This window comes from Camelus bactrianus, chromosome 8 (assembly GCF_048773025.1).
Source record: "Camelus bactrianus isolate YW-2024 breed Bactrian camel chromosome 8, ASM4877302v1, whole genome shotgun sequence".
NCBI lineage: Eukaryota > Metazoa > Chordata > Mammalia > Artiodactyla > Camelidae > Camelus > Camelus bactrianus.
In genome coordinates this window covers 75456289-75483151 of record NC_133546.1, presented here as the reverse complement: position 1 = coordinate 75483151, position 26863 = coordinate 75456289, and the positions used below count along the sequence as shown (strand labels likewise).

At 39.8% G+C, this 26863-nt stretch overlaps 2 protein-coding genes across 7 annotated transcripts in view; one reads left to right on the top strand and one right to left on the bottom strand.

Annotated features, from left to right (window-relative positions):
- B3GAT2 (beta-1,3-glucuronyltransferase 2) overlaps window positions 1-18911 on the top strand; it is a 79258-nt gene extending 60347 nt beyond the window's left edge. The window contains exons 3-4 of the mRNA XM_074368762.1: window positions 18131-18279; window positions 18366-18911. Of these exons, the coding sequence (XP_074224863.1) occupies window positions 18131-18279; window positions 18366-18452 (236 nt within the window). The 3' untranslated portion in view covers window positions 18453-18911. The remainder of the gene's footprint in view (window positions 1-18130; window positions 18280-18365) is intronic.
- SMAP1 (small ArfGAP 1) overlaps window positions 18912-26863 on the bottom strand; it is a 176340-nt gene continuing 168388 nt past the window's right edge. For all 6 annotated transcript variants that reach the window (XM_074368757.1, XM_074368756.1, XM_074368758.1 and 3 more), the window contains 4 exons: window positions 24319-24446; window positions 22996-23167; window positions 21783-22090; window positions 18912-19865 (listed from right to left, as the gene is read on the bottom strand). In XM_074368757.1, the coding sequence (XP_074224858.1) occupies window positions 19731-19865; window positions 21783-22090; window positions 22996-23167; window positions 24319-24446 (743 nt within the window). In that variant the 3' untranslated portion in view covers window positions 18912-19730. The remainder of the gene's footprint in view (window positions 19866-21782; window positions 22091-22995; window positions 23168-24318; window positions 24447-26863) is intronic.

The following is a 26863-nucleotide window of genomic DNA, read 5'->3' as shown; positions in this document are numbered from 1 at the left end:
GAGCAAAAACAGCAGAACTGAATGGAGAAGTAGTTCAAAGATGATAATTGTAAACATCAACGTCCCACTTTCAGTGGTGGAACAATTAGGTAAAAGATCAACCGGAAGAGAAAACTTGAAAAGAACTGTAAAACAGCTAGACCTAGGGCATCTATAGAACACTTCACCTACCAGCAGAATACACGTTCTTTTCAAATGCACAATTGAATGTTCTCTAGCATAGACTACAAGACAAGTGTTATCTTAAGCCGTGAAACAAGTCTTAATAAACTTAAAATAACTGAAAGGATACAGAGTATGTTCTTGGGCCACAGTGTAATGAAATTAGAAATCAGTACCAGAAAAGAGTTGGTGGAATTCACAAGTAGGTGGAAATTAAACGGCACACTCCTAAATAACCAAGAAATCACAAGAGCAATTGGAAAATACTTTGAGATGAATTAAAATGGAAACAAACATGCTAAAACTTATGGGGTGTAGCTCAAGGAGTGTTTAGAGGCAAATGTATACCTGAAAATGCCCCTGTTAAAAAGAAGAAAGATCTTAAACCAATTATCTAATCATTTATAATAAGAAACTAGAAACAGAAGAGCAAACTAAACCCCAAACAAACACAGAAAGGAGATAAAATTAAAGAGAAAAAAAAAATAGAGACTAGAAAAGCAATACAGCATAGTAACAACGCCAAAATTTGTTCTTTTTTTTAACATTTTTTATTGATTTATAATCATTTTACAATGTTGTGTCAAATTCCAGTGTTCAGCACAATTTTTCAGTTATTCATGGACATATACACACTCATTGGCACATTTTTTTCTCTGTGAGTTATCATAACATTTTGTGTATATTTCCCTGTGCTATACAGTGTAATCTTGTTTATCTATTCTACAATTTTGAAATCCCAGTCTATCCCTTCCCACCCTCCACCCCCCTGGTAACCACAAGTCTGTATTCTCTGTCTGTGAGTCTATTTCTGCCCTGTATTTACGCTTTGTTTTTGTTTGTTTGTTTTTGTTTTTGTTTTTTAGATTCCACATATGAGCGATCTCATATGGTATTTTTCTTTCTCTTTCTGGCTTACTTCACTTAGAATGACATTCTCCAGGAGCATCCATGTTGCTGCAAATGGCATTATGTTGTCGGTTTTTATGGCTGAGTAGTATTCCATTGTATAAATATACCACTGCTTCTTTATCCAGTCACCTGTTGATGGACATTTAGGCTGTTTCCATGTTTTGGCTATTGTAAATAGTGCTGCTATGAACATTGGGGTGCAGGTGTCATCCTGAAGTAGATTTCCTTCTGGATACAAGCCCAGGAGTGGGATTCCTGGGTCATATGGTAAGTCTATTCCTAGTCTTTTGAGGAATCTCCACACTGTTTTCCATAGTGGCTGCACCAAACTGCATTCCCACCAGCAGTGTAGGAGGGTTCCCCTTTCTCCACAGCCTCTCCAGCATTTGTCATTTGTGGATTTTTGAATGACGGCCATTCTGACTGGTGTGAGGTGATACCTCATTGTAGTTTTGATTTGCATTTCTCTGATAATTAGTGATACTGAGCATTTTTTCATGTGCTTTTTGATCATTTGTAATATAAGAGGAAACTATGAAAACCTGTATGCCAAAAAAACTAGATAACTTCAATGACATGGACAAATTCATCAAGAGGCTATTAAAACGGACTCAAAAGGAAAAGCAAATAAGAATAAACCTGTAAGAAATACATTGAATTAATCATCAAAACTTCCCACAGAGAAAAGCCTGGTTCCAGGTGGCCTCACTGGTAAATTCTACCAAACATTTAAAGAGGAGTTAAGAACAAATTTTCACAAACACTTCCAAAGAAATAGAAAGGCAGAAACACATTCGAAGTCATGCTATCAGGTCAATGTTACCCTGATTCAAAAAGCAGACAGTACAGATTAAAAGCTTATAGACTAATATCCGTTAGGAATATAGATGCAAAATTCCTAAACACAACATTAGTAAAGTTAAACAGCAACAGATAAAAACAATTGTGTACCATGACCAGGTGGAATTTATCCCTGGAGTGTAAGGTTAGTTCATATACAGAAGCCAGTAAGTGTAATATACCATGTCAGTAGAATAAAGCACATACTCAAGTCAGTATGTACAGAAAAATCATCTGGCAAAATTATTCATCATCCTTTCATTATAAGAACACGAGACAGAAGGTCACTAACTGAGAAATGGGACTTCCCCTACTTGATAAGGAGCATCTATGAAAAGCGCACAGCTAACGTCATACTTAAGAGTTGAAAACTGAAAATGTTTCCCCTAAGATCAAGAACGGGACAAGGATGGCCCTTCTTGACGCTTGTAATCACTGTTGTCCTCTAGGTTTAGCGAGGGAATTAGGCAAGAAAAGTGAATAAAAGGCATCCAGGTTAGAAAGGAAGATCTTTTACATAACAAATCCTCAGGAATACACATACAGGCACACATGCACACACACATACACACACACACACACACACACATACACTCACACACACACACAGCTTCAGGTGCTATAAATGATTGAAGTTTGCAGGATGTAAGATCAATGTATGTACATCATTTGTATTTCTGTACAATAGCAATGAACAGTCTGAAATGAAATTAAACAATATCACTTACAACTGTGTCAGAAATAATAAAATACTTAGTAATAAATTTAACAAAAGAAGTATCAGACTTGCACACTAGAAACTTAGAACATCATTGAGAGAAATTAATGAACCAAATAAGTGGATAGACATGTTATAGTCATGGATTAGAAGACGTAATGTTATGGATTAGAAGATTTATTAATATTACTAAAATGGCAATATTCCACAAATTAATCTACAGATTCGATGCAATTCCTGTCAAAATTCTGGCTGCCCTTTTTGCAGAAATTGACAGCGTAATCCCAAAATTCACATGGGAAAGAAAGGGACTGAATAGCCAAAACGATCTTGAAAAAGAGCAGAGTTGGAAGACTTACAGTTTCTGATTTGGAAGGTTACTATAAAGCTAAAGTAATACAGTGTGGAACGGCATGAAGATAAGCATATGAATCAACTGAACAGAAGTGACAATCTAGAAATAAACCCTTACATTTATGGCCCAGGGTTTTTGCCAAGAGTGCCAAGATGATTCAAGAGAAAGAACAGTCTTTACGAAAAAAAAAAAATCATGCCCAGAGTTATAAATATACCAAAAGCCACTTAACTGTATCCTTTGAAAAGGCAAATTTCAGTATATATGAATTATATCTCAATAAAGGGAAGGTGTAGGGAAGATTCTCTCTCTCTCACACACACACACATACACACACACACACACGAACACATGATACTCAAAAACGCAGTGTGTGCACACACACACGAACACATGATACTCAAAAACGCAGTGTGTGCTTTGCTAGGAAAAGATATGACTGGAAACTCAACTCATATCAACAACTCTTATCTTTCTTTTTCCACTTTCCCTGACACTATTGTGTGTATGTGTTTTAAATGGGGACTTGAAATCTTTTTTTCTTACTGTTTAAAGTGGGGAGAGAGAGAGACTGTTGGAAGTCCCCGATAGCTACTGGCAACAGTAGAAGTGTTCAAGGGTCCAGCATTCCAGGACAACTAGCCAGAGCAACTGTGCAAGAAAAAGTTGTTAGTATTTTTTTGTGACCAGACAATAAAGGTATTGTTGCCAAAAACCATCTTTTGGGAACTGGAAATAGTTTTGACTTGAAACAGCCTCGCTGAAATTAGATTATGAATAGTTAGAAAAAAGAGACCGGTGCTAGTGAGACAGGTACGTGGAGGTGGGTCCGTGTTGATGCGCGGTAGAAGGAACTGACAGGCACCACTGATGCTATTAAAACAGAAGAGGTTTACTGCACATTTCTTTTTCCTTTCCAATTTGTCTGCCTTTCCTTCCTTTATTTTCTTTTTATGCCTTATTGCAAAGGCTAGGACCTCCAGTTCTTTGCTGAATAAAGGTAGAGACAGACATCCTTGCATATTCCAGTCTTCGGTGGGTTGACACTCACTCTTTCGCCATTAAGGACAGTGTTGGCAATAGGTTGTTTGTAGACATACTTAATCAAGTTGAGGAAGTTCACTATTTTCTTAGTTTGCTGAGAGGCTTTTCTAGAATCATGATTAGATGTTGGATTCTGTCAAGGGCATTTTCTTCACCTATTGAGATAATCAGATTTTTTTTCTTTTTTAGTCTCTTAATTTGGTGAATTATATTACTTGATTTTGAAATGTTAAACCAACATGGCAGTCTTGGAATAAGCCTCACTTGGTTATGATTTAGTGTCCTTTTAATTGTTGGATTCAGTTTGCTAGAAGTTAAGTATTTTTCTGTGTTCATGAGGGTTGCTGCTCTGTAGTTCCCTTGTAATGTTTCCATCCGATTTTGGCGTCAGGGCAATGCTGGCCTTGTAGAATTTGAAAAATGTTCCTGCCTTTTCTATTTTCTGGAAAAGTTCTGTTATTTTTTTACTTAAACATTTGGTAAAAATCACTAGTGAAGCTTTCTGGATCTGGTGAGTCTTTTTAAATTTTGTTTTGTTGTTTTGGTGGTAAGATTTTAAATATAAACTTAATTTTTTTCATTGATTCAGGGCTATTCGGATTATCTGTTTCTTCATAAGTGAGATTGATGGCCTGTGTCTTTCATGGAATTTGTTCATTTTTATCTGTGTTGTCAAATTTACTTCCATAAAGTTGTTCATAATACTCCGTTATTATACAGGAGTTTTTAATATTTGCAGAATCTGCACTGATACGCCCCTCATTTCTGTTATTGGTAAATTGTATCTTCTTTTTTCTGATAAGTATAAGTAAAGGTTGATCAACTTTACTGACTTTTTTTTCACCCAAAGAACACGGTTCTGATTTCACTGGCCTTCTCTATCATTTTCTATTTCTATTTCAGTAATTTCAGCTCATATTTATTAGTACCTTTTTTTTTCTATTCACTTTGGGTTTTATTTTACTCTTTTTTCTACAGTATAAAGGTGAGTGGTGAGGTCACTGAGCTGAGACCTTTCTTCTTATGTAATAAAAATGTTTAGTGCCTGGCGTCAGCATGAGACACCCCCTTTGTCTCTCCCTTCAATCTACAACCAGTAATATATTCATAACTCAATGAAGTTCCCTCTGCCCAACATACTAGGTTTTCAGAGAGTTCTGTACATCTGTACGTCTACGGTGGGTGGACCTAGAGAAGGCAGAACCAGCGGAATAGTGGAGGCGGTGCTTGTGATCCTGGCCCCTTGGCTGTGGCAGGTGAGCCTGCAGCCCCGGAGAGCCCCGTAGCAGCAGGGGAGGCAGCACAGGAATGAGGACTCCTGGCACAGCGGGGCCCGGGGTCACAGGAAACCAGGCAGCAGTGGCAGCAGAGCCCGAGACCCTTCCCTCCAGCCACAGAGGCATCTGCGACTCCCGCCCCCCACCTGCAGCGGCAGCGCCCCAACAACCCCTTATGAGGCGGCGGCACCCAGAGCCGCACCTCCCACACCACCCTCCATCTCCCCTCCTGGCTGTAGAGCCCATGACCCGGGCCACTCTGGGTGCAGTGGAGGCACCCTCCATCCCAGTAACAAGCAGTGACACTGGCAACAGCAAGGCACCAGCGACCCCAGAGACAAGGCAGCAGCACCGAGGGCACCAGGTGACACCTCTGGCAGAGGCAGTGGTGGGTGGAAAGTGCTGCCTCTCAAAGAGAACCACAGGATGCGCAGGTAAGAGAAACCAAAACTTGTGCTATAGCGCCACCTACTGAAAAGCAAAAGAAAAGCCTCTAATTTCTAACCTGTTGAATTGTTAGGATCAAGTTTAAAAAAACTTTACCTAAATAAGAAAGGTGTTCACTACTTTAAATGTGCCACCAAAAGAACAATTCATCAAGTACCATAAAAAAAAGAACATGGTAACTCAGCATCAGAAAAAGAAAATGACAAATCTCCAGAAACCCAACTTAGAGTCATGGAATATTGCAGTCTAACTGATAGGGAATTCAAAGCAGCTGTCATGAGGAAACTCAACGAGCTACAAGAAAACTCAGAAAGGCAGTTTGCTGAGCTAAGGAATAAAATCAGTGAACAGAAGGAATACTTTACCAAAGAGATTGAAACTCTAAAAAAGAACTAAACAAAAATTCTGGAGTTGAAGAACTAACTCAGTAAATGAGATGGAGAACACATTAGAAAGCATTGGAAACAGGGCAGACCATGCGGAAGAGAGAATTAGCAAATGGAAAGATATAAATCTAGAAATGATACAGGTGGAAGAACACAGACAACTAAGATCTGAAAAGAAATGAAATTCTATGCAGATAGAAACGTGTAACAGAGTATCTGACTCTATTAGGAAGGGCAACTTCAGGGTAATGGGTATCCCAGAAGGAAAAAAGAGGGGTAAGGTAGCAGCGAGTTTATTTAAAATAAAAATAGCTGAGAACTTCCCAAATCTGGGAAGAGAACTGGATATACAAGTCATGAAGTTAAGAGAACACCTGATTACCTCAGCACAAGAAGGTCATCACCAAGACATGTTCTATTTAAACTGTCAAAAGTCAATGACCAAGAGTTTTAAAGGCAGCCAGGAAAAAGGGCGGTAACCTACAAAGGAACCCCCATTAGGCTATTAGCAGACTTCTCAGCAGGAAGTACAGACCAGGAAAGAGTGGAATGACGTAGTCAAAATATTGAAAGATTAAAACCTGTCAGCCAAGAATACTCTACTCAGCAGTGGAGAAATAAAGGCTTTCCCGGACAAACCAAAAGCTGATGGAGTTCCTCACTAGACATGTCTTATAAAAAATGTTGAGGTGGGAGAGTATATAGCTCAGTGGTAGAGCACATGCTTAGCGTGTAAGGGGTCCTGGATTCGATCCCCAGTACCTCTGTTAAAAAAATAAATAAAAAATAAATAAACCTAATTATCCTCCCCCGCCAAACTTTTTTTTTTTAATGTTGAAAAGGAGCTTTTCTACCTGAAACCAAAAGGCTTTGACTATGGTGATAAATAGAGTCAGAAAATTGCAACTCTGTATCCGAAGAGGTTGTTAGACAATTACAGCATAAAGGTCAAAGGTGAAAAGCAGTAAAATAATGTACGTATTTCAATTTGGTAATGAACTACAACATTAAAAGGGGTCATTTGAAACAACAAAAACATAAAAGGGGGGAGGAAAGGATGGAACCACTTAGGCAAATGAATAAAAGACACTATCAGCAGAAAAAGAACTATTTTATATATGAGACTTTCTTTGTGTGTGTGGTTAACGGATCCTGTATTGTATACTTGAAGTTTGCCAATAAGGTAGATCTGAAATACACTTACCACACACAAAAAGAATGAAAAGAAAATAGTAACTATATGAGGCAATGGAGATGTTAAATATCTTGATTGCAGTGTTCATTTCACAATGTATATCAAAACATCAAGTTTTACAACTTAAAAGTATACAATTTTCATTTGTCAGTTATACCTCCATAAAGCTGTTATGTTAGAGGCAGAGAGAGATTCCAAGCCCTGCTCTCCACACCCCAGTCCTTGCCATCCTGTCTCCCAGTTGGTGATGGAGAGGTCCAGACTTGATGAGTATGAATCCTTGGGCTGGAGCAATTTCTAACAGATTTCTCTGCTTCTGCCATTCTTCTCAGATCTGTTATGGTAGGGATCTAGGTAAAATGAAATAATTGCCAAAGAAGAGGAGAAAAATGGAATAGCCCTAAAAGGAAACAACATCTCATTTAACCTAGAATATATAAAATAATATGTCATATCCATAGCTCTTTGTGATTTATTACTGATAACAGTTGACACTTGAAAGTTTCCAAAAGGTATTTTCCATATGTTAGATTTATGGCTTCCCTATAATGTCACTTGAGCTCTCTTGATTCTGATATCTTTTTTTTTTTAACACCTTTATTGTGGTATGGTTCCTGTACAATAAACTACACATATTTCAGATGTACAATGTGATGAATATTGACAGATGTACACACCCATGAAACCACCACCACAATCAAGATAGCTAACATTTCCATCACTCCCCAAAAGGGGCAATTTTTGAATTCCCAGTTTATCCCTTTCCAACCCTTTTAACCCTTGGTAACTGTAAATTTGTTCTCTGTGTCTGTGAGCCTGTTTCTGTTTTGTAGATAAGTTCATTTGTGTCCTTTTTTTTTTTTAAATTCCACATATAAGTGATATCATATGACATTTTTCTTTCTCTTTCTGGCTTCACTTAGAATGACAATCTCCAGGTCCATCCATATGGCTGCAAATGACATTATTTTTATTCTTTTTTATGGCTGAGTAGTATTCCATTGTGTATATATACCACATCTTCTTTATCCAGTCATCTGTCAATGGACATTTGAATTGTTTCCATGTCTTAGCTATTGTAAATGGTGCTGCTGTGAACATTGGGGTGTGTGGGTCTTTTTGAATTGTATTTTTCTCTGGATATAGGCCCAGGAGTGGGATTGCTGGATCATATGGTAAGACTATTTTTAGTTTTTTAAGGAACCCTCCATACTGTCCTCCATAGTGGCTGCACCAATTTACATTCCAACCAACAGTGTAGGGGGGTTCCTTTTTCTCCACACTCTCTCCAGAATTTATCATTGTAGACTTTTTAATGATGGGCATTCTGACTGGTGTGAGGTGATATCTCATTGTAGTTGTGATTTGCATTTCTCTAACAATGAGGGATGTTGAGCATCTTTTCATGTGCTTGTTAGCTATCTGTCTGTCTTCTTTGGAGAGATGTCTATTTAGGTGTTCTGTCCATTTTTTGATTGGGTTACTTGGTTTGTTGTTGTTGTTGTTGTTTTGATATTAAGGTGTATGAGCTGTTTGTATATTTTGGAAATTAGTCCCTTGTTGGTCACATCATTTGCAAATATTTTTCCCAGTCTGTAGGCTCTTTTCATTTTGTCAATGATATCCTTAACTGTGCAAAACCTTTTAAGTTTAATTAGATCCCATTTATTTATTTTTGCTTTTATTTTGCTTTCCATTACTCTAGGAGCTGGTTCAAAAAATACAGTGCTGTGATTAATGTCCAAGAGTGTTCTCCTCTGTTTTCCTGTAGGAGTTTTATAGTATCTGGTCTTATATTTAGGTCTTTAATGCATTTTGAGTTTATTTTTGTATGTGGTTTTAGAATATATGAGATGTTTTATACAATTCTCATGGTAACCAAAGTATATAAATGTAGAGCAGAGACACAAAACATAAAAAATGAGGAAGTGAGAAAAATCATAGAAAACCACCAAACTAAAATGGCCAATGAACACAAGGGAAAAGAAACAATGGCAATATAGAGTAGCCAGAAAACAAAAGATAAAATGGCAGAACGAAGTCCTCATTTATCAATTACTCTATATGTAAATGAAGTAAATTCGCCAGTCAAAAGACACAGAGCGGCTGGATGGGTTGAAAAATAAGACCTAAGTATATGCTGCCTCCAGGAGACATATCTCAGCTCTAAAGTCAATCAAAAGTTCAAAGTGAAGGGATGAAAGATGATACTCCAAGTAAATGGCAGTCAAAAGAAAGCAGGTGTAGCCATCCTCATATCAGCCAAAATAGACTTCAGGTCATAAAAGAGTAACAAGATAAAGATGGACAGTATATAATGATAAAGGGGACAATTGAACAAGAGGACATAACAGTGATTAATATACACCTAACATAGGAGCATCAAAAGATATAAAGCAATTAACAAGCCTAAAGGGAGAAATTAACAATAACATAATAATATGTTTTGAGGGGACTTTAACACTCCACTTAGATCACTGGGTAGATCAGACAGAAAGGGGCCTTAAGTGAAACGTTAGACCAGACAGACATAATAGATTTGTACAAAACATTCCATCCAAATGCAGCAGAATACATATGCCCAACTACACATGGAGCATTCTCAAGGAGAGATCATGTGTTGGGACACAAAACAAGTTTCAATTATTTAAGAAGATTTAAATTGTAACAAGCATCTTTTCTGACCACCATGATATGAAACTAGAAATCGACTATAAGAAGAAAGCTGGAACAATCACAAATACGTGAAGACTGCACAACATGCTACTGAATAACCCTTGAGTCAACGAAGAAATCAAAAGAGAAGTAAACTAAAAAAAACTGAAGGCAAATGAAAATGAAAGTAGAACATACCAAGATTTATGGTATACATCAAAAACAGTACTAAGAGGGACGTTTATAGCAATATAGACCTACCTCAAGAAACAAGAAAAATCTCAAACAATCTAACCTTACACCTAAAGAAACTAGAAAAAGAAGAATAAATGAAGCCCAAAGTGAGTAGAAGGAAGGAAATAATAAAGATCAGAGTGGGATTAAATGAAATAGAGACCAAAAAGACAATAGAAGAGATCAATAAAATGAAGAGATGGTTCTTTGAAAATGTGAAAAAAAAAAAAAGTGACAGACCTTTAGCTAGACTCCCTAAGAAAAAAGAGAGAAGGCTCAGATAGATAAAATCGGAAGTGAAAGATGGGAATTTGCAATGGATATGACAGAAATACAAAGGATTATAAATGAATACCATGATGGTTGTACATCAACAAATGGGACAACTTATAAGAAATGAATTCTTAGAATCGTACAAACTTCCAAGACTGAATCATGAAGAAATAAAATATATGAATAGACCAATCACTAGCAAGGAAATTGAGCCAGTAATCAAAAACGTCCCTAAAAACAAAAGGCCAGGACCAAATGGCTTATAGGAGAATTCCACCAAAAATTCAAAGATTTAATACCTATGCCTCTCAAGTTCTTCCAAAAAACTTGAAGAGGAAGGAATACTTCATAAGTCATTTTATGAGGCCAACATTATCCTGATACCAAAACTGGATAAGGAAACACAAAAAGAGAAAATTACAGGCCAGTATCTTTGATGAACATGGATGCAAAAATCCTCAAGAATATATTAGCAAACTGAATAAAATACAATACATTAAAAAGATCGTACACCATGATCAAGTGGGATTTATTCCAGGCATGCAAAAATGGTTCAGCATCTGCAAATCAATCCACATGATATACTACATTAACAAAATGAAAGATAAAAATCATGATCATCTCAATAGATGCAGAAAAAGCAGCTGACAAAATTCAACACCCATTCATGATAAAAACTCAATAAAATGGGTATAGAAGGAACGTATTTCAACATAATACAGGCTATATATGACAGACCCATTAACATCATATTCAACTGTGAAAAGCTGAAAGCATTCTCTCTAAGATCAGGAACAAGACGAGGATGCCCGCTCTCACCACTCTCATTAGTGTGGTACTGGAAGTCCTCGCCAGAGCTAGGAAGAAACAAAAGGCATACAAATTGGAACAGAAGAAGTAAAACTATCACTATTTACAGATGACAAGATACTATATATATAAAACCCTAAAGACTCCACCAAAAAGCTGTTAGAAATAATAAATGAATACAGTAAATTGGAGGGTACGGAAGTGGTAATACTCAGGTCTGTTTTGTTTCTTTCTATACACTAACAGTGAACTCTCAGGAAGAGAAATTAAGAAATGCCATTTATAACTTTAACAAAAAGAATAAAATACCTAGGAATAATTTAACTGTGGAGGTGAAAGACCTGTGTGCTGAAAACTGTAAGATATTGATGACAGAAACTGAAGAAGTGAAGAACTGGAGTTAATCTGTGCTCATGGATTGGAAAAATTGACATTGTTACAATGTCTGTGTCACCTAGAACAATTACAGATTCCATGCAATCCCTATCAAAATCCCAATGGCATTTTTCACAGAAATAGAACAAAAAATCCTAAAATTTATATGGAACCATAAAAGATCCCAAATAGCCAAAAAAAAAAAAAAAATCATGAGAACAAAAGAAGCTGGATATGTCACACTTCCTGATTTCAGATTATACTACAAAGCTACAGTAGTCAAAACAGCATAGTATCGGCAGAAAAGGAGATAAATGGAACAGAATTGAAAGCCCAGAAATAAACTCACATGTATGTGGACAATTAATTTATGACAAAGGAGCAAAGAGCATCCAGTGGAGAGAGGACTGTCTCTTCGTTAAATGGTGTTGAGAAAACTGGACAGTCATATGCAAGAGAATGAAACCAGGCCACTATCTTACCCCATACACAAAGTCAACCCAAAATGGATTAAAGACTTGAATGTAAGACCTGAAACCATAAAACTCCTCGATAAAAACATAGGCAGTGGATTTTTCACATTGGCCTTAGCAATATCTTAACTAGATATATTTCCTCAGACAAGGGAAACAAAAGCAAAAATAAACAATTGGGACTACATCAAACTAGAACTGTTCTGAACAGCAAAGGAAACCACTGACAAAACTAAAAGACTGCCTTCCAGATGGGAGAACATATTTGTAAATCATGTATCTGGTAAGGCACTAATATCCAAAATATATAAGGAATTCATACAACTCAAAAGCAAACAAACAAACAAAAAAGACAAGATCCTGATTTGAAAAAGCTGGGCAAAGGATTTGAATAGGTTCTTTTCCAAAGACATACAGATGGCCAATAGGCACATGAAAAGATGTTCGACATCATTACTTATTAGGGAAATGCAAATCAAGCCCCCAGTGAGATACCACCTCATGCCCATTAGGATGGCTATTTTCAGAAGGGCAAGAAATAAGTGTTGGTGAGGACGTGGAGAAAAGGGAACCCTCTTACTCTGTTGGTGGGAATGTAAATTGGTATGACCACTATGTAAAATGGTATGGAGATTCCTTAAAAAATTAAGAATAATTAATTTTCTAGCTATTCCAATTCTGGATACTTATCCAAAGAATATGAAAGCACTGATACAAAACGATATATGCACCCCTGGATTCACTGCAGGATTATTTATGATAGCTGAGATATGGAAACAGCTTCATTGGATGAATGGATAAAGGAGATGTGTATACACACACACACACACACACACACACACACACACATATACACACAATGAACTACTACTCAGCCATAAAAAAGATGAAGTCCTGCCATCTATGACAACATATATTGACCTTGAGGATTATTATGTGAAGTGAAATAAGTCAGAGAAATATGGTATGACTTCACTCGTGTGTGGAATCTAAAAATAAACAAATGAACCAAACCAAACAAAAACAAATAGCTACAGAGAACAGAGTAGTTACCAGAGGGGAAGATAGTTGGGGGAAGGCCAAATGGGTAAAGAGGGTCCACTTCTGGTGGTGAGCAGACTCTAGTGTTTACAGAAGTTGAAATATAAGGTTGTACATGTGAAACTTACATAATGTTATAAACCAATGTTACTACAATAAAAAATTTTTTAAGTATTTAGTGCTTTAAAAAATAATTAATTTCACAAGACGAGGGTATAGCTCAGTGGTAGAGCGCGTGCTTAGCATGCATGAGGTCCTGGGTTCAATCCCCAGTACCTCCATTAAAATTAATAAATAAACCTAATTACCTCTCCCCCAAACAATAAAGTTGCTTAGTAAACATTAAAAAAGAAAAATATTTTAAAAACTGATTTTCCACATTAGTACTGCTTTAGATGCATCTCACAAATTTTAATGTCATTTTTGTTTTCATTCAGCTTACCATTTTTTCATTTACTTCTTTGATTCGTATCTTGTTTATAATTATTTGTTTAGTTTCTAAATATTTGGAGACTTTTCCAGATATTTTTATATTATTGTTTATATATGATTTATATATTTTATACATGTGATTTCTATATTATTGATTTTATTGCATTATAATTGATTTTAATTCCGTTGTGGTTAGTGAAATATTTTGTGCAGTTGGACTTCTTTTAAATTTATTGAGACTTGATTTATGGCCCAGATAATGGCTTATCTTGATGATGTCCCATGTGCACTTGAAAAGAATGTGTATTCTGCTGTTGGGTAGAGTGTTTGATAAATGCTAGGTCAAATTGGTTGGTAATGTTAAGTCTTTTTTTTTTTTTTTTTTGATGAATCTTTTTGTTTGTTTGTTTGTTTGTTTTAATTTTATTTTATTGAGTTAAAGGTAATGTTAAGTCTTAAATACCCTTATTGATTTTTCAAATTTGGAAAAATTTCAGTTTCTATTTCCTCAAAAAAATTTTTCTTTCTCCTATCTTTCATTCTGTTTCCATGACTCCTGTGTGTATGTGTGTGTGTGTGTGTGTGTGTGTGTGTGTGTGTTTTCCCTTTTGTTTCCTTTGGTGGTTCTGTTGTTAGGTCTTCAAGTTTAGTTATGTTTTATTCTGCAGTGTCTTATCAGCTGTTAATCTCATCCACTGTATTTTTTATCTTAGACATATTTTTCATCACAGTGAGCTCACTTTGGGTCTTCGGTATATTTTCCATATTTCTACTTAGCATGCTCTATCTTTCCCTTACTTTTTTGAACATCTTAAGTTTATTAATAATGTCTTAATGCCCCTGACCTGTACTTCTATGATCTGTCATTTCTGTTGACTGAGTTTTCATTACAGGACTGTAATTTGTTTCTTTGTAAATTTGGTGTTTTTGGATCGTAGGCATTTAAAATTTTATGTGACTGGGTAGTAGAAAAAAACATGTTTCATTATATTAGATTGTATTTCTATATACAAAATGTACAACATATTTATTTTAGACATATGCACATATATAATTATACACACATATGCATATATGGGTGTGTATGTATATGTGAGTATAACTGTGTGTTATATGTGCATTTATTTATTTACTTCTGGCTTTTTTCTGGGATACAGTTAAGTTGCTTAGATGCATTTTGATCCTTCCCAGGCTTAAGGTTTGTTAGGCAAGACCAGCGAAGCCTTCATTTTCGGGCTAGTGTCACCTCCCTGTGGAGCAGCAACCTCCGCCGTGTGTGTGCTTCCAGGGCCCCGGCTACTACTCCCAGCTGCAGTCTGTTGGGAACATGAACTTGCCCCGGGCCGGGCGAGCTCCAGCCATCGACCCACCCGTTTCTTTCCAGTGGTTCCTTCCTTGGCCTCAGGGAGCCTCCCAAGCATGTGCTGATCGCACTCAATTGGACTTGAGAGCAGCCAAGCTCCCTGCTTTCCAGGGCGATGCCCCGTGAACCCCAGTTGTCTTGGCCTCCCCGAATTCTCGACTCTTTCCTTGGCTCAAGGCGGCCACCCGGCGGTGTGCAGTCCGGACACGCGCTGCAGGCAGGAAGATGGGGCACCCAGGGGGCTCACCGTTGTTCCTTTTTCCGGAGCTCTCTGTCCCGCGTGCTTCTTTCCCAGCGTCTAGAAACTCTTCTTGCAAATATTTTGTCCGGTTTTTAGTTAAGAATGTAGGGAACACCTGGTGCTTGTGGCTTCATCCTGTCCTGAAGTGGAAATGGCCTGGTGGACTCTGAACAGTAATCAGTGAGCCCCGTCCTGACGGGAGGGACCAGACCCCCACCCGACCCCCTGCACTGGAGGAGGTCAGAAGTCCTGCCTGCACAGTGGATAATGAGCGTCCATTTGCATTTTATGTTTTACACAACTGACCAGAAGAGAGACTCCTGCCCCTGTGATTTTTGTAAGGCTCCTAGTATCTCAGAAGCTTCTGGAAACTTCTTTAAAGTTCAATTAATTTCAGTGAAAAAGAGGGAAGGGGACCTGTAATACTTGAGGCCTAAGTCCTTGGAAATGAAGAAAACTCAAGATACCCACCTTGGGTTGGAGGCAATGGTTTAGGAGCTGAAAATGCCTTGTCCCACTGCCCAGAGAATTCTGCCTCCCCAGTTTTGCAGCGGGTCAGATGGTTCCCCAGAAGGCATCCTAGGGTTTGGCCCAGTGAGCGAGCCATCCTTTAAAGAGCTCACTGAGCAAGGACTGGCAGGGAAAATGGAAGGAGGAGGTGGGGGAGCATCTGAACTACCCGTCTCCCTTCTGGATGAAAAAACAGAAAACCACTTTGCTCAGGCGGTGAGCCAGCCCACCAGCATCTCTCTCCAAGATGCTGGCCTCCCAGATGTACCTACCCCCTTCTCCAGCGAGGCTGGAAGGGGCCTTCAGCAAAGCAGTGTAGCTTCCCAGCCGGCTGTCAGCTTGGCCCACGTGGTGGATTTTGCCACATAACTAACTGCTTTAAGAGCTGGAAGGATATCCCTGAGCTCAGGAAAGAAAATCTCAATCTGAATCTTTCAGTGGTCACGCTGATGAATGTGTCAGTCTTAAGGGGAAAATGAAGGAAATCAGATCAGCGTGGCTTCATATAATTTCCTCAGTGACTTCTGCACAATTTGGACCCTTTTTGTTTTTTTATGAGAATAGGGAAATAAAATCAGTACCTTGAAGCCATGTGAAAAACATACCGAGAGCTTCAGTGGGACTGAGAAGGGCTGATTTGGAACTAGAAAAGGATGAAGCCTAGTTAAAAGCAAGTGAAAAAAAAGCAAGAACTCTTTTAATCCTAAAATCTGAGTTGACTTCTTAGAAGTCACTTTTTTGTGTTAATTTGAACCTCTGCTTTTTGTTGAGGCATGTGCTCCAGCCGTGCCTGAGGAAGGCTTCAGACCTGATAGCAAAGTGGGGTGACAGACGGGTGGTCTGGTCCTGCCACCCAGAACTTTTGCAAGCCTTTTCCTGTCAGCAGTTTTCCAGTCGTAAATGGTGGCTGATTTCGCCTCCCCTCCTAACTGTTTACAATGGTATTTGTATTTATATATTTTAGGGTCCTTTGAACAGAGCGCTTTGTTAATGGAGTCTTTCTATTCACTAATTTTACATCCGATGTGAGATGAGAAGGGGTCACACCTCTCTTGCAGATGAGGAAATGAAGTTTGAGAATCAAGAGACATTAAGTGACTTGGCCAGTTCACAGCTGTTAAGGACCCACAAAAAAACAAAAGGCTTCTAATTTCAAATTCTGCCCAGAGCTGCTGCCTTCCCCCAGGGCTGGTGGACGATACTGGGACCAGTCCTCAGGATAATGGTCCGTAACTGTTTCTTTATCCCACCTCACTCAGCACCCGATGTACCAGGCTGTTTGCCCGTAGCTTAGTGGTGCATTTTCCCATAGAGGCGGCGAGTCAAGCATGTGGGCCTGGCCCTGTCCAGCATCAGGAGGGGTTTTGAGGATGCTGGCTGTGGTTTTCTGACTGCTCCCCTGTTACTGACTGGTATCGTCTGATACCTCCTTGGCTAACTACATTTTTGCAAAAAGAAGCATAAATCCTGAGCTGATGTAGGGAAGGACAACGTTCTGGAGATTGGTCCTCATAACTCTGGAAGGGTGCCTGACGTTACAGCATCAGCTCAGTACATTTCGAGCAGAGGTCCGGGGCTCCCGACTTTTAAAACAATTACGATGGCTGTGACGACTGCCTGCAGAATGCTTAATGGCTAAGCTTTTAACACAGTCTGTTAAACTACAGATTAAATAAATAATTTTTCATAAGACCAAACCATTTAAGGAAATTGACACTGATTTGTTTCCTTGAGAAACAAGATACAAAAATCAAATTTAGCAAATGGCCTGGTATCTCCTGCACTGGTTTCCAAACCACCCACCCCACCATTTTCATATTCAATCAAATTGGGAATTTAAACTAGGCAACTGTATTCATTTTCTAGCTGACTGACTTCTGTTCTTCAGTCTTCTAAACTCAAAGGACACCGGGGCAGTGCTGGCTTTGCTACACAGCACACTCGGAGATGTTACAGGACGGGCAGGGAGGCGGGAGGGCTTTCATCCCCATCCCCAAGGACAGTAGGGTGAATCTGTGTGCGTTTCAGCAACACTGTTCTTAGTCATTTGAGGGAAATGTGGGGGTGTGAAGGCCTCTATGAAACAGCAGCTTATAAAACGCCCTCTTTATTACCAACAGACTAGGCTTTATATTTCACAGTAAAACCCCCGCCCCCGAGTGCACACCTTGACCGGGTACCAAACGCACTACACTGTAATGCTGGGTGTTCCCCCTGAGGCTGTGATCCAGGTAATGAACAGAGTCCTGTTCAACTCTGAACCCAGACTTGGCACACAGTAGGTATCTGAAAAACTTTTTGATGTGACCAAAATTATATAGAAGAAAGAGAAGTACACGAGTATTTCACTTTAAAGACTTTTTTTTTTTTTTTAACTTCTCACAAAGGATTCGCTGTAAGCCTTCAAGTCATCTTGTCCAACCCCAAAGCCGTGTTTAAGCGTCGTGGGTCCCAGCCAGGGATGCAAGAATCTGACTTTCTAAAGCAGATAACGACAGTTGAAGAGCTGGAACCGAAAGCGAGCAACTGCACCAAGGTACTCGTTTCTCTTGTGCTGCCCGACCTTGACCGTGCTGTGTCCGCGCTGGGCGTGCGGCCACCCACCAGCTTTCCTCCCCTCAGGTCCTCGTGTGGCACACTCGGACAGAGAAGGTCAACCTGGCCAACGAGCCCAAGTACCACCTGGACACAGTGAAGATTGAGGTATGAAGTGGTGCCGTCCAGCGGCCCTGGGCAAGGACGAGGAGGACGTGTGCGGTCAGACTGCGGGCGCCCAGGTGTCAGTCACCTTCCTCGGGACAACGGCCGTCATCGCCACCCGCCGGACACCTGCTTCCGGAGAGCTGGTCAGTTCACAGATGCTGATTGGATGGCGTCACACGTGTGCTTTTGTCTTCATTTGTCCTGCATGTTCCCCCCACAACTAAACTGGAAGACCTCTGCACAGTACAGCTAATGGCTGCAGGGTACCATTCTGAGAATCTTATATACTTTCTTTTTTCCCCCCATTGGCCTTATAGTTAGTAGAAACGAACAGGCTTCAGAAACAGATGACAAGTATTTTGTCAACTAAACGTCCCCCATCCCTAACTTTGCAATGTTAAGTAATTTTTGTAAGGTTGGTGACAGTATATACATCATAGGAAATAAAACCCACAAAAAAAGGTCTATGGATTCATCTGTTTAATATCAAGATTTAACAGTTGTCAATACTAGGCACCATAAAATGTAAACACAAGGACCATCATAAACCTGGATATACCTTCAAGGACTGAAGTGGCTTTGTTGAGTTACTACCCTGTTTGCATACAGTGCAAGGCCATCGTGTTAGCACTATGTGTACATAAGAAGAGATCCAATTACGAGAGAGGCAGGTAAAATTTGACTTCTTTAAACATTTGTTCAACTAAGTTTTGGAGTAACATCCAGGTTTATCTTCCTTTCACTAACCACGTTCCCTGTTAAGCACGTCATTACAACAGCACGGTGAAGTGAATGATGAACTAAAAGAATTTTGTTACACTAGAAAAACAGTGCTCCGTGATACATTTACATTCTATTTATATGATTAAACATTTGATCATACAGGACCTTCCTACAGGATTACTGGCTAATTTGGGGCTGGGGGTTATACTGTTAGAGGTATTACTAACATGATAACTACTTCCCTTATATGCAAACATTGGAGCTATAATTGTATCCAGAGTAAAACTGATCACGCAAGTTGACTGGGCAGCTCCTCTGCTAATGCGTCTATGAAATCGGGGGAAGCATGAGCGAAGCTGCCCTCGACGTGAAACGGTTCCTCAACCTGCTCTGCACCACATCAAATTTAATCAGCACAGACCAACACGGTCAATCAGATAAATTCTTAATATGAACAAATGGGGAAAAAAGAAAAAAATGTCTGTACATGAAAAAACAGGGAGACTGGATGCGTCTGAGCAGGAATGTCGGTGGGCGTCTGGGCGAGGCTGGGCCGTGGTCTCACTTCCACAGCTGTGTGCTGAGGGTCTGGCCCGACGCGCCCCCGGACCACCCGGCCGTGGTGCTGGGGGGCTGGCCGAAGCCCACCGCGGGGCTCCCGCCGCCCAGGCTCATGCCAGCCATCTGCTGATTCACCTGTGAACACACAAAAGGCCTCCTTCACTTCCCACTTCTGTTACGGATTTTTAACAGTTACCCCGGTTTATCAGAAGCTGCCTCTATTTGGAGTTGATTTGGTTGGCGAGGTGCTGAAGTGTAACAGCAAGTCTCAGTGTTTTCCCTCCACGTGAGGAGGAGTCGGGCCCCGGGGTAGACACAGACCGCCACACCAGGCGTTCTCTACGGAATCGGGCAGCTGCTGGGTTCCCTTACTGGGCTTCAGTTCCTTCCACTTTTTCGCACTGTCCATAAAGTGATCTCAAAACATTTTATATTTATTCATTCTCTGGACTCAATTTCTGTCCCCCAAAGATTAACCACGCCTGAAAAAAGTACCAAAGTAATCTTTGAAGTCATTTCTGAGTCTGCCTTTAAGGTCTTAAATGGCTCTCTATGCTTTCTAAATATTAAAAAAGGTCATCAAATATTTCTTCTTTTGCTTTCGCCAACCACATAAACATCTAAAACGAATACAAGTGTAAGATGACATGTATTTTCCTTCCAGACTGGAGTCGTGTGCGTCTATCAGCATCCTAACCCTTCCCCTGTGGTCCTCTTACCTCTAAGACTGATGATAGTGAAGGAAAGACAAGAACACTTATCACAAAGTAGAATGGATTCAAACCTGTGCTTAGGGCTGGGCTGTATTAATAAAGTTCACTTGTTTGCAGTTTTTCCAGGACACTAGCATTAACCCCATCACTGATGAGGTGTAAGTGTCCGGAGAGGCAGATCACTTCCTCATACCTACCAGAGGATGTCTGTGCCACTGTGTCACAGCCTGCAGACCCCACTGAGGGAGTGCTGGAGAACAGCGGGCCCGGAAGCAAGGCCAGTTCAGCCAGTGCCCTACCCTGAGTAGTGGGAGCTTTACATTCTGGCTACACAAAAGCTGTTCCTGACATTTGGTACTTACAATTTTTGAGATTCCCAGAGTAGAGACCAATGTCATATAGATATTCCTTTAAGTTGTGACAATAAAAATAGCTTGGAATATTCATGGAATATAATGGTGATTTTGCTGATGTTCATTAGAAAGCACCATATACTAGTCCCTGAATGCTGACCAGGCAGAAATCAAGGTCAGCGAAATACTAGAGGAACATCAAACAGGAAGAGCACAGGGAGAAGCATGGGCGCGTGCGCCCAGGTCTCAGAGCCTCCGTCTGCGCAGCCATTTCAGAACGGATCTGAAAGAGGTAATACTAAAATGTCACTGCCTGGCTCTAAACCAACCTGGGTAGAAACAGGATTTTGTAACATGAGGGGATGTCTGACAAAAAATATGGACTTGCTCATATCCTATGGGAATTCTTGAACTAGTGAGTATTCTTTTTCAACATAAATGTGATTATATATAAGTAAGAAGGAAATACAACTTTAAAAACGTTTCTGAACAAAAAGATTTTTTATAAATCTATGGGCAGCAGCCGTAGCAAACAGCCTAGATCTCTCAAATAATAGTGCTTTGAGAAGATGGGCTGCATTTTTCTAATTTGTGAAAATTACCCAAAAAAACCCCCAAAATGATTAGTGAAAATAGTTTGTCTAAACAAACACCCCACCAGGGAGCTGGGTTAAAGCTTGGTGCTAATTTCAAAAGATGCCCAAGATAATTTCTAGCTCTTACAAACAAATTAGGGATATTCACCATTACAGCTGTGTTATAATCTGAAATGAAAAGAACGCCTCACACTTCTCTACAGAATATTCTAAACATAGGAGAAATGACAGTTCATTCATCTGCTGGGTTAGACAGTTTTGACCTTGTATAACATTATCCCTACTCAGTTCTTTCTGCCAGACTGTTAGCTTTAAATACAAATAAAACCACTTAGAAAACAAATCTGGTTTTTGTGATTCTGGAGAAGCTGGAGAGAGGCCGACCCTTACCTGCGAGAGGTTCCACTGGGGCTGCTGAGCTGGCGGCAGGCCAAACTTACTCTGGGGTGCAGGCATCGGTCCCACCATGGCTCCCTGGGGGCCAGCTACACTCTGAGGGAGGGGCATCACACCAGTCTGTGCACTTCCCATAAAGCCATTGGGCACGGGCATGCCCACCATCATGCTCGCGCTCTGTCCCATCACATTTCCAACGAGGCCGGGAGCTGCAGGAACAGGCACGCCCATGGCTGGGAAACCTTGAAATGCAGACGGTGCTTGTGAGGTAAACGGTATATTTGTGGGTCCCATGAACATACCTGCATCGCAAGAACCACGCAAAGAAAATGAATGAGGAAAATAGGTCCACTGTAGACAGCTGCACTCACCTCTATAAGCACAGAATAGGGTTTACCATCTTTCTGAACCACCCACAGCAAAAATTAATTCCGGTCTGGCTGCTCCTACTGCCTAGACCAACTCACACCTACACCCGCAGAGCTGGTTACTCCCAGAATGCAGACAAATCAGTTACAAACCTGAGCAAATTTAATCAGGATAAATAAGTCTTATGCAACAGCTACATAAAATATCCATTGTGAAGACCAGACTACTTAGCATGAGATTGTGTTTCTGCTGATTTGCACCACTGGCCTCTCATTGACTTGTAACAAGTCAGAGTTGACTGTGTCTGGTTTTAAGGAAGCAGCTGGGATGTCATACAATTTCAGCTCATATGTGAAATGCAGCCCATTTTAGAGGAAATGGTCTGCCAGATTAAAACTAAATACAGTAAACCTCACTGTGCTAGTATTTCTTTATGAGCATTAAAAAACCTCAAAGCTTTTTTTGATTTCATGTGGTATTTCAGACTTATTTACTTGCAGAAAAATACCACACTGTACACAAAGTTATAAACTTCATGCAAATCAAATTTAAGTAATTCTTCAAAGATTATCCATGTCCCATAAAGCTTGTGAAACAATTTTTAAGTGATATGTGACCTGCCTCTCAACACTAAATGAATAAAGTTTTGTGCATCCTGTGCTTTTAATCCTAACACTTCATTCATTTTAATTCTATAGTTGTGTAATCTGCAGCAGCAGAAGTAGTCATCAGACAGGAAAGACAGGGAAGAGAGACAACTGATACTCCGTGACCACAAAGGACATGCTTCCAGCATTGTCACTGCGATTCACTGGGGGCAGGTCTCAGAGTGAGTTACCAGGAGCGCCCTGCTGCTGCACGGTCCCTGCGCCGTACAGAGAGAGGATGCAGTCCTTGGAGAGCTGCTTCTTGGCCACCTCTTCTGACTTAGTGGTTTGCTCAGTGAATAGGTCCAGATCCCCAGATGTCACTGTAGACAGAGTGGCAGCTGCTGGTACAGAGGACGTCCCCTGAGACAGACACCAAAACATAGCTCATCCATGACTTGAAATCCACATGAAGTTATGAAATTAGACAGAAATGGAACTGCTGTAGAAGGTAAAATGGTGGCATTAGAGTCCTTCACAAGCCCATGCAAAACCAACGTGTAGGATAAAGACACAACACTTCCTATTTTGAACCTGTTACTGTAAAGGAAGTAGTAGTAATAAACGGTGTCTGCCTGCTAGACAGATGCTGAGCTTGTGCCCATCACATCCTGACCACAGTGGGTTCAGCAGGAAGTATGTGGTGCTGCCTGAGGACCAGCACCCCTGGAGGTGCTCAGGCATCTCCTGCAGCAACTCCTGCTTCAGAGGAACTGGTGTCCCTTGGAATAAAGAACATCTCTACAACTACAGTGGACTGCAAGGGTCTTGCAATGGCTGATTTTGTCTTCTTTGGGGGAAAAAAGCGTTTGTTTTTCAAAAGCTACATCATGGTATTTTTATGAACCTGGTCTAATTAGTTTTAACCACAACATTAGAATGTTTCTAGTCTGTCCTGAAATGAGGTACAGCAAACCTTCAACCACCTGCACTCTCACCGAGACCTCGCATTCCGCTTTTGGACAGGGGTCCGTGAACACAGATACAAATAAATCTGTGGATATTTAATACAAAACAAAAATGTTCACTTCCATCTCCTATATTGTGCACACACGTAGTGTTGGACAGTCACAACTGACACCTCACTTTAATCATCTCTGCAGGCATTAAATATTCGATCACATGTGTATATAAGGAAGTGACTTGGATATGCAGAGTTTCAAAGATTTCTAGGAAGACTAGTAAAAACTGGAGAAGTCTTCTCAAACTACAGAACAAGGCGAGCAGCAGGCAGGGAATACTTAGGCTCTGCGGGTCACACGTCTGTTGCAGCGACTTAACTTGCCCTTGCAGCGTGAAAGCACCCACAGACTACATGTATGTGAGCATGACTGGCCGTGCTCCAATAAAATTTTTTTGCAAAAACAAGCTGTAAACTTAGTTTGCCAACTCCTGGCCTAACGAACAGGAGGCTTTCAAATCAGCGACTGCTCAGAGACAATCCAAAATTGACACTCTGAAGCTTTCCAAAAAGAAAAACAGTGATCACATAAAATCACGTTCTAACTGCATACCTGAGCTGGGGGCATGACAGTTGCAGGTAAGGGATTAGAGATCATCGGTCCGAAGATGTCCAGATCATCATTCAGGGCTGGCACCATGGCTGTGTTCCCATTGGTCACTGGTGCCTCTGCAGGGCCATCTGAAAAGAACACGGGTTCTCGTCTTAAAGATTCTAGACTCTTAAATTACTTGAAATGTGGCATTATTTTAAAAATTAATACATAGTTAAAAGGCAAATTCAAAAAGTTCACAACAAAATATACGCCCTCCTCCTACCCCAGGCTCTGTCCTCTTTCCCAAAGAAACCATTTCCAGTTTTGCTTGTTCTTACAGAAGTATTCTTCACCCACCGGTTTCTAAGTATATGTGCAAACCTCATTTTAACAAATGATATTACGCTATTCACATTATGCTGGGACCTGATGCTTCCTTCTACAAGGTATTATTCTGAGTGCTTTACATGTATTAACTCATGTAATCCCCATAACCTTATGAGACAGGCACTAGTTTTGAGATAATTGGCTAAGCTGGGATTTGATACCATGTTCTTACAAATAATGCTTCTCCATAAATGTGTATGAGCATTTCAGATACCACTTCATATCATGTTTATCTACCCTGGCAATAAATTGTAATGATTTAAAATGTCTGAAATGTTAAAATTTAGTTAACATAAGGAAAAAAACTGGACAGAAATAAAACAAATACATATCATACACTGGTTCTGTAGGAAGTATCCACAAAACACTGATATAACTCCTTTCTTTATTCAAGCACGGCCACCTTCAATGACGGCTGTACCCAGCTGCAGACAGCACTGGGAAAGGACTCTGAGGGAGTGCCGACCACCTGGCTCAGCCCCTCTTACCCTCACATTTTTATTTTTGTCCAGAATGTAGAAGGTGGAAGGGTGGGGAGCTGGAGGGGATGCAGTGGAGAGTTTGTGAGCATGGTATTTCAAGGAATGGAACCTCTGACACAGCTCAATTCTCTGTGGCCACAACCCAAGGAACAGTTCAGAACATCACAACTCCAATCTCCTGGGACTAACATCCTAATTGAGCTTCTATTTCAGTCTATCTGATCCCTCTTTGATGAATCATACACTCCTCGAAGGCAAACTAGGCATCGTTTAAAACTTCTTCAACAATGTCTGGGATGGATGTCCTGCACAGAGCAGGTACTTAAAAATCTGACAAATTTAATGAAGACCTACATGTACTGGGTATTTCTATCACAACCCACAGAAACTCACAGGTTTCTTGTCTTTTTTGAACTGCAACTACAGAAACTAGTAACCTTCTATTTCCCTGTTTTAAGCTTCACTAGAACAAATTATCATTAATTTCAATCAATAAATGGTCACAATGAAATATTCTTTACTACTTAACTTACAAAAGTGTGTGTGAAACCCACAAAAGGCTCGTTTGGAAAAGACTAACTGCAAATATTTTTCAATCATTTTCAGTGACATCATATCAGAACCATAAAAAAGAAACGTATTCAGTACATATGTGTATGTTACACATGTCATACATAGCTCTACCAAGCACTGTGGACAATTTACAGGCGAAGCAATAAAACAATGCCTAGATTATTACTAACTTATAAAATATTTTAAGCTAACACACAACCATAGCATAAAAGAACTCAAATATGACTCACACATGAAAATAATTTTTTCCATTTCTAACCCCTTCAAAATGGCAACAATCATTCTGAAATCAGACCTTTTTAAAGGGCTATTTTATGTTTTCCAGTCCATTCCAGCCTCCATCTACCTGCCATGTAGTACGTCATGTAAATACGAACCAGAAATAAAATATTTTAGAAGGACAAGGTATTCCAGATTAAAAACACAACTAAAGGAACACCTTCTTTATAGCATCCATGATTCAGTAAAGAGACTCAAATAACAACGACATGTAAGCCAGGGTGCTTTAACCTCTAAGCTGAGGAGTTGGGGACAGGAAAACCATCTCATCGAACAGACATGTTCAGTTCTGCCATATGAACAAGGAAGCACTTAATCAACAGAAAATATGACTACATTACACGCAACTTAAATTCACAGACAGAAGCACATATCGTCCAAAACAAACTGCAACCAAGAGGAACAAAAGGAAAAAGAAAAAACTGGCGAGTAGAGTATAAGTAACTAATTCCAGTTTTTCCGTTAAAATGTTTTGCTGTTTCAAATAACAGCGTGTGCACAGCTCCCATCCTTCTCAATAAGGTAACACGACTTCTGTTTCTAACACTGCACTGTGAACAGTTCATTCTCTCCTTTCATTAAAAACTGTATATTTAAAACTAGCCTTTTGAAATCTCAGAAAGGCATTCCACACAAACAATGAGGCTAGGCTTTCTTTGTAACCACCCACCATGGTTAGAAGAGTGGCCATGAAAGTCAACTTCCAAGCCCAGGGGACTTTGGAATCCTTTAGAATGAAACTGAGGAAGCATCTACTTAGGGACAGGGATCTCTGTGGCAAGACTGATTCTATTTTCAAGTGACTGGAGAAGATTTTCTCTTAGCTCCAAAAATCTAATAAG